This window comes from Oncorhynchus keta, chromosome 11 (genome assembly GCF_023373465.1).
Source record: "Oncorhynchus keta strain PuntledgeMale-10-30-2019 chromosome 11, Oket_V2, whole genome shotgun sequence".
Lineage (NCBI taxonomy): Eukaryota > Metazoa > Chordata > Actinopteri > Salmoniformes > Salmonidae > Oncorhynchus > Oncorhynchus keta.
Genome location: NC_068431.1, coordinates 5,223,741 through 5,236,156, shown reverse-complemented (window position 1 = coordinate 5,236,156; position 12,416 = coordinate 5,223,741). Strand labels below are relative to the sequence as shown.

At 46.9% G+C, this 12,416-nt stretch overlaps 1 protein-coding gene and 1 long non-coding RNA gene across 2 annotated transcripts in view; both read right to left on the bottom strand.

Annotated features, from left to right (window-relative positions):
• Positions 1-7,666: 7,666 nt before the first annotated feature.
• Positions 7,667-9,755, bottom strand: LOC127933023 (uncharacterized). Its single transcript, XR_008146821.1, has 2 exons — positions 8,873-9,755; positions 7,667-8,836 (listed from the first exon to the last, which is right to left on the bottom strand). It is a non-coding gene; the product is annotated as an uncharacterized LOC127933023 (long non-coding RNA).
• Positions 9,756-10,649: 894 nt separating this feature from the next.
• Positions 10,650-12,416, bottom strand: part of LOC127933022 (ubiquitin-like protein 3) — a 51,001-nt gene continuing 49,234 nt past the window's right edge. Inside the window, exons 5-6 of the mRNA XM_052529216.1 lie at positions 12,089-12,166; positions 10,650-11,015 (exon numbers count right to left, since the gene is read on the bottom strand). Of these exons, the coding sequence (XP_052385176.1) occupies positions 10,963-11,015; positions 12,089-12,166 (131 nt within the window). The 3' untranslated portion in view covers positions 10,650-10,962. The remainder of the gene's footprint in view (positions 11,016-12,088; positions 12,167-12,416) is intronic.

Genomic DNA, 12,416 nt, shown 5'->3' with positions numbered 1-12,416 from the left:
AGCTTTGCGGATGTGGGCGGTTTAGTTGCCGTACCAGGCAGTGATACAGCCCGAAAGGATGCTCTCAGTTGTGCATCTGTAAAAATTTGTGAGGGTTTTAGGTGTTAAGCCAAAAAACTTCAGCCTCCTGAGGTTGAAGAGGCGCTTCTTCACGATGCTGTCTGTGTGGCTGGACCAATTCAGTTTGTCTGTGATGTGTACGCCGAGGAACTTAAAACTTACTACCCTCTCCACTACTGTGTGTGTGGACCATTTCAGTTTGTCAGTATGAATAATGTCTAATAAACAGAGGAGGCTACACTCTACCTCCATACAAAACTAATTGGAAGAAAAGCCCTCTGCTGGTCTTTTATTTATTCTTAACCAGAGTCATGCCATGTTGTAGCCAGAAGATGGCGCCAGATACCACGAGCTACCTCTACAGTTCAACTCCTGTGAATGCTGATGGTGAGGACAGAGAAGAGGACAGAGAAGAGGACAGAGAAGAGGACAGAGAAGAGGACAGAGAAGAAGAGGACAGAGAAGAAGAGGACAGAGAAGAAGAGGACAGAGAAGAAGAGAAGAAGAGGACAGAGAAGAAGACAGAGAAGAGGACAGAGAAGAAGAAGACAGAGAAGAAGAGGACAGAGAAGAAGAGGACAGAGAAGAAGACAGAGGACAGAAGAGAAGACAGAGAAGAAGAAGACAGAGAAGAGGACAGAGAAGAAGACAGAGAAGAAGAGGACAGAGAAGAAGACAGAGAAGAAGACAGAGAAGAGGACAGAGAAGAGGACAGAGAAGAAGACAGAGAAGAAGACAGAGAAGAAGAGAGAAGACAGAGAAGAGGACAGAGAAGAGGACAGAGAAGAAGACAGAAGAAGAAGACAGAAGAAGAAGAAGACAGAGAAGAAGACAGAGAAGAAGACAGAGAAGAAGAGGACAGAAGAAGAAAGACAGAGAAGAAGACAGAGAAGAGGACAGAGAGAAGAGGACAGAGACAGAGAAGACAGAGAAGAAGAGGACAGAGAAGAAGACAAGAAGAGGACAGAGAAGAAGACAGAGAAGAAGAAGACAGAGAAGAGGACAAGAAGGACAGAGAAGAAGAGGACAGAGAAGAAGAGGACAGAGAAGAAGAGGAAGAGAGAAGAAGACAGAGAAGAAGAGGACAGAGAAGAAGAGGACAGAGAAGAGGACAGAGAAGAAGACAGAGAAGAAGAAGACAGAGAAGATGACAGAGAAGAAGACAGAGAATAAGAGGACAGAGAAGAGGACAGAGAAGAGGACAGAGAAGAAGACAGAGAAGAAGAAGACAGAGAAGAGGACAGAGAAGAAGACAGAGAAGAAGAGGACAGAGAAGAAGAGGACAGAGAAGAGGACAGAGAAGAAGACAGAGAAAAAGAGGACAGAGAAGAAGAGGACAGAGAAGAGGACAGAGAAGAAGACAGAGAAGAGGACAGAGAAGAAGAGGACAGAGAAGAAGAGGACAGAGAAGAAGAGGACAGAGAAGAAGAGGACAGAGAAGAAGACAGAGAAGAGAGGACAGAGAAGAAGACAGAGAAGAGGACAGAGAAGAAGAAGAGAAGAAGAAGACAGAGAAGAAAGAAGAGAAGAAGACAGAGAAGAGAGAAGAGGACAGAGAATAAGAAGGACAGAGAAGAGGACAGAGAAGAGGACAGAGAAGAAGACAGAGAAGAAGAAGAAGACAGAGAAGAGGACAGAGAAGAAAGACAGAGAAGAGGACAGAGAAGAAGACAGAGAAGAAGAAGACAGAGAAGAGGACAGAGAAGAAGACAGAGAAGAGGACAGAGAAGAGGACAGAGAGAAGACAAGAAGAGGACAGAGAAGAGGACAGAGAAGAAGAGGACAGAGAGAGACAGAGAAGAAGAGGACAAGAAGAGGACAAGAAGAGGACAAGAAGAGGACAGAGAAGAAGACAGAGAAGAGACAGAGACAGAGAAGAAGAGGACAGAGAAGAAAGACAGAGAAGAAGACAGAGAAGAAGAGGACAGAGAAGAAGACAGAGAAGAGGACAGAGAAGAAGAAGACAGAGAAGAAGAAGACAGAGAAGAGACAGAGAAGAAGACAGAGAAGAAGAGGACAGAGAAGAAGAGGACAGAGAAGAAGACAGAGAAGAGGACAGAGAAGAAGAGGACAGAGAAGAAGAGGACAGAGAAGAGGACAGAGAAGAGGACAGAGAAGAGGACAGAGAAGAGAAGAGGACAGAGAAGAGGACAGAGAAGAAGAGGACAGAGAAGAGGACAGAGAAGAGGACAGAGAAGAAGAGGACAGAGAAGAAGACAGAGAAGAGGACAGAGAAGAGGACAGAGAAGAAGAGGACAGAGAAGAAGAGGACAGAGAAGAGGACAGAGAGAGGATAGATGACTGAAAGTCCCAGAGTGGTAGTACTGTTACTGTAAGGACCAATCCCTTCTCTCCGTGTCTCCGTCTGTCTGCTCCCCAAGTGGCACTACAGGAGAACAGAGGGCTGTGTGTGTGTGTGTGTGCGTGTGTGTGTGTGTGTGAGTGTGTGTGTGTAAGTGGTGTGCGTGCTTGCGTGCGTGTAACAAGGCACAATGTACTTTCTGTGTAAGGAGTAATGATCACAGAAGTCATCCACTCCACCTAACTGACCACATAAGGAAATAGGTGGATGTGGGGGAGAGAGTGGGGTAGTTCTGGAATGCCTATTCTAGATCTCCATAAGGCTTTCCACACGGTAGATTAAGGGGTAACCAGGCAACCCTGATCCTGGAGCACCGCAGCCACTTTATGGTTTTTTTAAATTAATCAAACCGAGAAGACCAGCTGTGTTAAATTGAGGTCAAACACTGAACTGATCGATTAGATCGATTGGTCAGGTGTGGCGACTTGTTGGAACAAAATCCCGCAGGACCTGCGACACTCCTGGAAGAGGGGTTGTCGACCCCTTTGCAGTAAAGTAATACATATTTCTGTTCAAACTACAAGCCCTGTGTTTTAACAACTCAGCCATCCGGGGTGGGTCAAATAGTATCTCACGGACCCTAATCAAATGATGGATGCGGACAGGCCTCTGTCAAAACCCAGAGCCGTTACCTATGGGATCCCACAAGGTAGCGTACTTGGACCCCATCCTCTTCCTGTTGTACATCAATTACTTGAAAGCAGCCTGTTCCTGTTTCTCTACGCCGATGATGCTGTGCCTCTTGCGTCCCACAATGCATTCGGTGCAGATCTTCTAAATGTTACTACATGAATAAGCCACCTGGGAGAAACCGGATCAATCCTGTTTGGATCCAAGATCAAACTTGGAAGATCCCCTGTTTTTTATGTCAAGGTGGGAGACACAGTGGTTGCTGCCAAAGATACGGTGAGCTACCTGGGATGCGAGGTAGGCTACCTGAAAGGGTCACCAAGCTACCTGAAATGGGTCACCAAGTTACCTGAATGGGTCACCAATCTACCTGGGATGTGAGGTAGGCCTTAAAAAAGTACAGACTTAAAAGCTCTCCCCGATGTCAACCAAAAAACGAACGAAGTCTAGATTTCCTGGATAGACAAACGTCACCGACACTGGCAAGGGCCCTTGTGTAATGTCAATGTGGTCATACATGTGACTCTTGGTACAGAGGTCCCCCCACTAAGGTATGAAGAATGAGCTCCAGACCTCTCAGAATACATTTGTCAGGATTATTCTGAAACTCACTCCCTGTAATCATCTTGAACCCTCCAGTTTGAATGTAGTAAATGGCTCGAGGTGCCCTACTAGAGGGAGCTCGACTAACTTTGTTCCCTGTAGATACTCTGCTGCAATTCTATAGGTTACCAAGCTACCTGAATGGGTCGCCAAGCTACCTGAATGGGTCACCAAGCAACCTGAATGGGTCACCAAGCTACTTGAATGGGTCACCAACCTTCCTGAATGGGTCACCAAGCTACCTGAATGGGTAATCAAGCAACCTGAATGGGTCACCAAGCTACTTGAATGGGTCACCAAGCTTCCTGAATGGGTCACCAAGCTACCTGAATGGGTCATCAAGCAACCTGAATGGGTCACCAAGCTACCTGAATGGATCACCAAGCTACCTGAATGGGTCGCCAAGCTACCTGAATGGGTCACCAAGCTACCTGAATGGGTTACCAAGCAACCTGAATGGGTCACCAAGCTACCTGAATGGGTCGCCAAGCTACCTGAATGGGTCACCAAGCTACCTGAATGGGTTACCAAGCTACCTGACTGGGTCACCAAGCTACCTGAATGGGTCACCAAGCTACCTGAATGGGTTACCAAGCTACCTGAATGGGTCACCAAGCTACCTGAATGGGTCACCAAGCTACCTGAATTGGCTACCTGAATGGGTCGCCAAGCTACCTGAATGGGTCACCAAGCTACCTGAATGGGTTACCAAGCTACCTGAATGGGTCACCAAGCAACCTGAATGGGTCACCAAGCTACTTGAATGGGTCACCAAGCTTCCTGAATGGGTCACCAAGCTACCTGAATGGGTCATCAAGCAACCTGAATGGGTCACCAAGCTACCTGAATGGATCACCAAGCTACCTGAATGGGTCGCCAAGCTACCTGAATGGGTCACCAAGCTACCTGAATGGGTTACCAAGCAACCTGAATGGGTCACCAAGCTACCTGAATGGGTCACCAAGCTACCTGAATGGGTCACCAAGCTTCCTGAATTGGTCACCAAGCTACCTGAATGGGTCGCCAAGCTACCTGAATGGGTCACCAAGCTACCTGAATGGGTTACCAAGCTACCTGAATGGGTCACCAAGCTACCTGAATGGGTCACCAAGCTACCTGAATTGGTCACCAAGCTACCTGAATGGGTCGCCAAGCTACCTGAATGGGTCACCAAGCTACCTGAATGGGTTACCAAGCTACCTGAATGGGTCATCAAGCTACCTGAATGGGTCACCAAGCTACCTGAATTGGTCACCAAGCTAACTGAATGGGTCGCCAAGCTACCTGAATGGGTCACCAAGCAACCTGAATGGGTCACCAAGCTACTTGAATGGGTCACCAAGCTTCCTGAATGGGTCATCAAGCAACCTGAATGGGTCACCAAGCTACCTGAATGGATCACCAAGCTACCTGAATGGGTCGCCAAGCTACCTGAATGGGTCACCAAGCTACCTGAATGGGTTACCAAGCTACCTGAATGGGTCACCAAGCTACCTGAATGGGTCACCAAGCTACCTGAATGGGTCACCAAGCTACCTGAATTGGTCACCAAGCTACCTGAATGGGTCACCAAGCTACCTGAATGGGTTACCAAGCAACCTGAATGGGTCACCAAGCTACCTGAATGGGTCACCAAGCTACCTGAATGGGTCACCAAGCTACCTGTATGAGTCACCAAGCTACCTGAATGGATCACCAAGCTACCTGAATGGGTCACCAAGCTACCTGAATTGGTCACCATGCTACCTGAATGGGTCACCATGCTACCTGAATGGGTCACCAAGCTACCTGAATGGGTCACCAAGCTACCTGAATGGGTCACCAAGCTACTGAATGGGTCACCAAGCTACCTGAAAGGGTCACCAAGCTACCTGAATGGGTCACCAAGCTACCTGAATGGGTTACCAAGCTACCTGAATGGGTCACCAAGCTACCTGAATGGGTCACCAAGCTACCTGAATGGGTCACCAAGCTACCTGAATTGGTCACCAAGCTACCTGAATGGGTCACCAAGCTACCTGAATGGGTTACCAAGCAACCTGAATGGGTCACCAAGCTACCTGAATGGGTCACCAAGCTACCTGAATGGGTCACCAAGCTACCTGAATGAGTCACCAAGCTACCTGAATGGATCACCAAGCTACCTGAATGGGTCACCAAGCTACCTGAATGGGTCACCATGCTACCTGAATGGGTCACCATGCTACCTGAATGGGTCACCAAGCTACCTGAATGGGTCACCAAGCTACCTGAATGGGTCACCAAGCTACTGAATGGGTCACCAAGCTACCTGAATTGGTCACCAAGCTACCTGAAAGGGTCACCAAGCTACCTGAAAGGGTCACCAAGCTACCTGAATGGGTCACCAAGCTACCTGAAAGGGTCACCAAGCTACCTGAAAGGGTCACCAAGCTACCTGAAAACTGTCTTCAGAGAATAGCTCTAAGGAGTCTCGTAAAACATATCTGAGAAATTCCATGTCGGTGTGATTAGTGTTTTTGTCTCTCAAGGTGACCCTTATTAAACAGAGACCTCTGTTCTGCTGTTGTAGTTCTAAATGAGGATACTGTCGCTGTTTTTAAATTGAGTATGTTATCGTGTTTTCAACATCCATCATTTTGTATGTATGTACTGCAGTGGAGGCTGATGAGGGGAGGACGGCTTATAATAATGTCTGGAACGGAGCGAATGGACTGGCATCAGAAACACATGTTTAATGTATTTGATACCCTTCCACCCATTCCACTCCAGTCATTACCACGAGCCCCGTCCTCCATTCCAACCATTCCACTCCAGTCATTACCACGAGCCCCGTCCTCCATTCCACCCATTCCACTCCAGTCATTACCACGAGCCCCGTCCTCCATTCCAACCATTCCACTCCAGTCATTACCACGAGCCCCGTCCTCCATTCCAACCATTCCACTCCAGTCATTACCACGAGCCCCGTCCTCCATTCCACCCATTCCACTCCAGTCATTACCACGAGCCCCGTCCTCCATTCCACCCATTCCACTCCAGTCATTACCACGAGCCCCGTCCTCCATTCCACCCATTCCACTCCAGTCATTACCACGAGCCCCGTCCTCCATTCCACCCATTCCACTCCAGTCATTACCACGAGCCCCGTCCTCCATTCCACCCATTCCACTCCAGTCATTACCACGAGCCCGTCCTCCATTCCACCCATTCCACTCCAGTCATTACCACGAGCCCCGTCCCTCCATTCCACCCATTCCACTCCAGTCATTACCACGAGCCCCGTCCTCCATTCCACCCATTCCACTCCAGTCATTACCACGAGCCCCGTCCTCCATTCCACCCATTCCACTCCAGTCATTACCACAAGCCCCGTCCTCCATTCCACCCATTCCACTCCAGTCATTACCACGAGCCCCATCCTCCATTCCACCCATTCCACTCCAATCATTACCACGAGCCCCGTCCTCCATTCCACCCATTCCACCCATTCCACTCCAGCCATTACCACGAGCCCATCCTCCATTCCACCCATTCCACTCCAGTCATTACCACGAGCCCATCCTCCATTCCACCCATTCAACTCCAGTCATTACCATGAGCCCCATCCTCCATTCCACCCATTCCACTCCAGTCATTACCACGAGCCCGTCCTCCATTCCACCCATTCCACTCCAGTCATTACCACGAGCCCCGTCCTCCATTCCACCCATTCAACTCCAGTCATTACCATGAGCCCCGTCCTCCATTCCACCCATTCCACTCCAGTCATTACCACGAGCCCCGTCCTCCATTCCACCCATTCCACTCCAGTCATTACCACGAGCCCCGTCCTCCATTCCACCCATTCCACTCCAGTCATTACCACGAGCCCAGTCCTCCATTCCACCTATTCCACTCCAGTCATTACCTCGAGCCCAGTCCTCCACGATTAAGGCGCCACCAGCCTCCTGTGACGTCGCCGGCTGGAGAAACCTTGTACTTCTAACGATCAAATACCTTAAAATCAATCAATCAATCAATCAAACCAAATGCACTTTCAATCATCTTTATTTGTTTAAAAGATGTATTTATTCCATGTGAAGAAGAGGGGTCAAGAGAGAAGAAGCATTTAGATTACTATTATTTACAATCCGTTTGAAAAATGATTTTTAATATTATCACTGTACAAGCTTGAAACTCTGATCGCTGAGAAACTATACTCTTTGGGCTTACGTCCCAAATCGCATCCTATTCACCTACAAAAGTGCACTACTTTTGACCAGAGCCATATGGGTAGTGCACTATGCAGGGAAATATGATACAATTTGGGACGTATCCTTTAAGACCTAGTGCTGCAAGAAAGCAAAAAAAAAATAATAATAAAAATAAGGATTATATTAAACTATGAACATTTGAAAAGAAAATATATATATATATGAGAAGTATAACATGTTTATAATAATTCTGTACGTCAATGATTAGGAGGATGGTTCTGTTCTGCTGCTTGAAATACAGTATGTTGTCTGCGTCCTAAATTGGCACCTTATTTCCCCTAAATAGTGCACTACTTTGGACCCCGGCCCTATGTCTGTAAGTAGCCTTGTCTGAGCTAGAAAAGCCCATAAGACAGGAGCGTGAGGTAGCTTGATGTACAAGTACACCCCCTGGACAGGACGCTAGTCCATCACAGGTTCTATGGGCCACAGTTGAAAGTAGTGCACTATATATGGAAAACGGGAGCCAATCAGAGGGAGGGGGGGGATGGGGGCGGGACACAGACCCTGTCACCAAGGTTACAGTTTGAACCACTGTCTAGAAAGCTAGCTAGCTAACCCATTGTGTACACACAGACACTAAGATACTGTATCAACATACTGGATCGATTGGCCTCAACTTGTTCAATATAACATTCATATTAAATATATTCTACACATATGGTAACTTCTTTTTATATATATTTTTTTAATATTATTCCCATTGGAAAAATATAAAATAGAATAACATTTTCTTTTTACAGGTTTTCGATGTGGTGGGCGGCGGGGGGTCAGAGGTTACTGGGGCGGGGGGATGGCGGGGGGGTCAGAGGTTACTGGGGGGGGGATGGCTGGGGGTCAGAGGTTAAGGAGGCACATGCGTTCAAAAATGGCTGAAGAAGAGAGGAGGGAGGGAGAAAGGAGATTTGGAAGAAAATAACTCTTTATTCCAGATTGGTTTCTTTACCTCGTAGACTTCTTTATTCCAGATTGGTTTCTTTACCTCGTAGAGTTCTTTATTCCAGATTGGTTTCTTTACCTCGTAGACTTCTTTATTCCAGATTGGTTTCTTTACCTCGTAGACTTCTTTATTCCAGATTGGTTTCTTTACCTCGTAGACTTCTTTATTCCAGATTGGTTTCTTTACCTCGTAGACTTCAAGACTGATAACTACACTATGAAGAGTGTCCGAACACGCTTTTTGATAATTTGAAATTAAATTTCACTTCCTTATGTTATAAAATACATTTTACTAGGACAAATATGATTATTCATGTTCTGAATTGCTCATTATATATATATATATATATATTCATATTAATTTTTTAAAAGTCTGATTTCGTAGCCTAATCCATCCGATAATAAGCACTCTGCCGACATAGAGGTGCAAGGTTTCTCGTAACAACTTCTGACGATTTAAAATATTGTGGTCGTTGTCGTCTACCAAGTTGTTTCTACAGGTCGAGAAAAAAATTAATTTGACGTGAAATAAATGTAAAAACTATATATTTTTTTATTTTTTTAAAGCTTGGTATTACAGAGACTCGTTTGGTTTTGTGAAAAATCTTCTAAAAAAAAATATTTTTTTAAAAGAAGAAACATTTTTGAATTAATATGAAAAGCGTTACACTAAAATATGAAAATACTACATGTCATGTCTCTGAACAGATATCAGATATCTATCTGAATTGTATATTGTTTTATGTCCTGCAAGGGGAAAGAGTTCCAGGGGAAAGATGCCTTCATTCTCATTTACATTTACATTTACATTTAAGTCATTTAGCAGACGCTCTTATCCAGAGCGACTTACAAATTGGTGCATTCACCTTATGACATCCAGTGGAACAGTCACTTTACAATAGTGCATCTAAATCTTTTAAGGGGGGAGGATTACTTTATGTTGTAGAGCATGAACCTACAGGAACGGGCCACCGCCTTCTCAGCATCGAGCTGACACCATGTTGTGACATTTTCAGGATTTTTATTTTTTGACCCCTGTTGTTTCTCTGACCTCTGTTGATTTTGTATATCACTAACCTTTAAACGGCTCAGAGACATAGAGACATGGAGTATTGGTTTTCTTAGAGGATTATCTACACAATTAATATATTATTTTACCCAATGGTTAAAAGAGGCGTTTTTGATCGACACCCTACGCTTTTTGTCGTAGAAAAGAGGGATATTCTGTCTGTCTTTCCCCTAGTTCCTAGTCCCCTCGTTCAGGGAGAAGATGGAGGAGGGATATTCTGTCTGTCTTTCCCCTAGTTCCTAGTCCCCTCGTTCAGGAAGAAGATGGAGGAGGGATATTCTGTCTGTCTTTCCCCTAGTTCCTAGTCCCCTCGTTCAGGGAGAAGATGGAGGAGGGACATTCTGTCTGTTTTTCCCCTAGTTCCTAGTCCCCTCGTTCAGGGAGAAGATGGAGGAGGGATATTCTGTCTGTCTTTCCCCTAGTTCCTAGTCCCCTCGTTCAGGGAGAAGATGGAGGAGGGATATTCTGTCTGTCTTTCCCCTAGTTCCTAGTCCCCTCGTTCAGGGAGAAAAGGGAAGATGGAGGAGGGATATTCTGTCTTTCTTCTCCTAGTTCAGGAAGGATGAGCGATCTGACAGAAGGAGGAAAGGACTGACTGTCAAAACACAGTCAACAACATGTTATTATGGCCAAACAACAACAAGGTGGTTGGTTGGTTGGTTGGTTTGTTTGTTATCCAGTCATTGGTTGGAACCTTGGTGGGGTAATAAAACAGTAGTTTATCCATCCATGAACTAGTGGAAGATTTAAGGACAGAAGTGATAGAGGGGGAAACTTCTCTATACACAGGAGACCGTGTGTGTGTGTGTGTGTGTGTGTGTGTGTGTGTGTGTGTGTGTGTGTGTGTGTGTGTGTGTGTGTGTGTGTGTGTGTGTGTGTGTGTGTGTGTGTGTGTGTGTGTGTGTGTGTGTGTGTGTGTGTGTGTGTGTGTGTGTGTGTGTGTGTGTGTGTGTGTGTGTGTGTGTGTGTGTGTGTGTCAGCATGATAGAGAGACTGCAGGACAGGACATCCAGTGTGTTGGTTGGATCCAGGGTGGATGATTAAAGAGGGAGGGAGGAGGGTATTTACAGGATGACACAGCAGTTACTCTCTCCAGTCTTCTCTCTGTTTCTCTGACCTGAGGAGGAACACAATAACACACGGTCAACACACGGTCAACACACGGTCAACACAATAACACACGGTCAACACACGGTCAACACACGGTCAGGACACGGTCAACACATGGTCAACACACGGTCAGGACACGGTCAGGACACGGTCAACACACGGTCAGGACACGGTCAACACACGGTCAGGACACGGTCAACACATGGTCAACACACGGTCAACACACGGTCAGGACACGGTCAACACACGGTCAGGACACGGTCAACACACGGTCAACACACGGTCAGGACACGGTCAACACATGGTCAACACACGGTCAACACACGGTCAGGACCACGGTCAACACACGGTCAGGACACGGTCAACACACGGTCAACACACGGTAAGGACACGGTCAACACACGGTCAGGACACGGTCAACACACGGTCAACACATGGTCAGGACACGGTCAACACACGGTCAGGACACGGTCAGGACACGGTCAACACACGGTCAGGACACGGTCAGGACACGGTCAGGACACGGTCAACACATGGTCAGGACACGGTCAGGACACGGTCAACACACGGTCAGGACACGGTCAGGACACGGTCAACACACGGTCAGGACACGGTCAGGACACGGTCAGGACACGGTCAGGACACGGTCAACACATGGTCAGGACACGGTCAGGACACGGTCAACACACGGTCAACACACGGTCAGGACACGGTCAGGACACGGTCAGGACATGGTCAGGACACGGTCAGGACACGGTCAGGACACGGTCAGGACACGGTCAACACACGGTCAGGACACGGTCAGGACACGGTCAGGACATGGTCAGGACACGGTCAGACCTCAGATGGAAGACAAATCGAGTCAACAATTAACACTAAGTAACAGTAACACAGGAACATATTGTCTGCAAAACTAACGCTGATACAAAGCACAGGCTAAATGTGTTGGCCATTCATAAAGGAAGTAACTGCACTACATTTAATCTGAGTAAAGACACCATTTCTGAGTTTTAGCGTGTGAAAGTCCCCGTAAGGGACCAGCAAGGCGAAGGAACAAGAGATGAATGAAAAGCCTGTTACCTTGGGAGTTTGGCTCGGGCAATGTCTCTCTGGCAACTAAATGCATCACTGTGGATTTTCCCAAGGGTAATTTGAGAGCTGAGAGAGGGGAAGGAGAGGAGGAGGAGAGGAGGAGGGGAGAGGGAGAAGAGGGGAGAGAAAGAGAGAGGGAGGAGGAGAGGAAGGTAGAAAGGTTAGTCAACAGACAAATACTTATTACAAAGCAAATATATCATCATAGTCATCTGGCTAATATATTATAGAAGAGAGAGAGAGAGAGAGAGAGAGAGAGGTAGAGAGAGAGAGGTAGAGAGAGGTAGAGAGAGAGAGAGAGAGAGAGAGAGAGAGA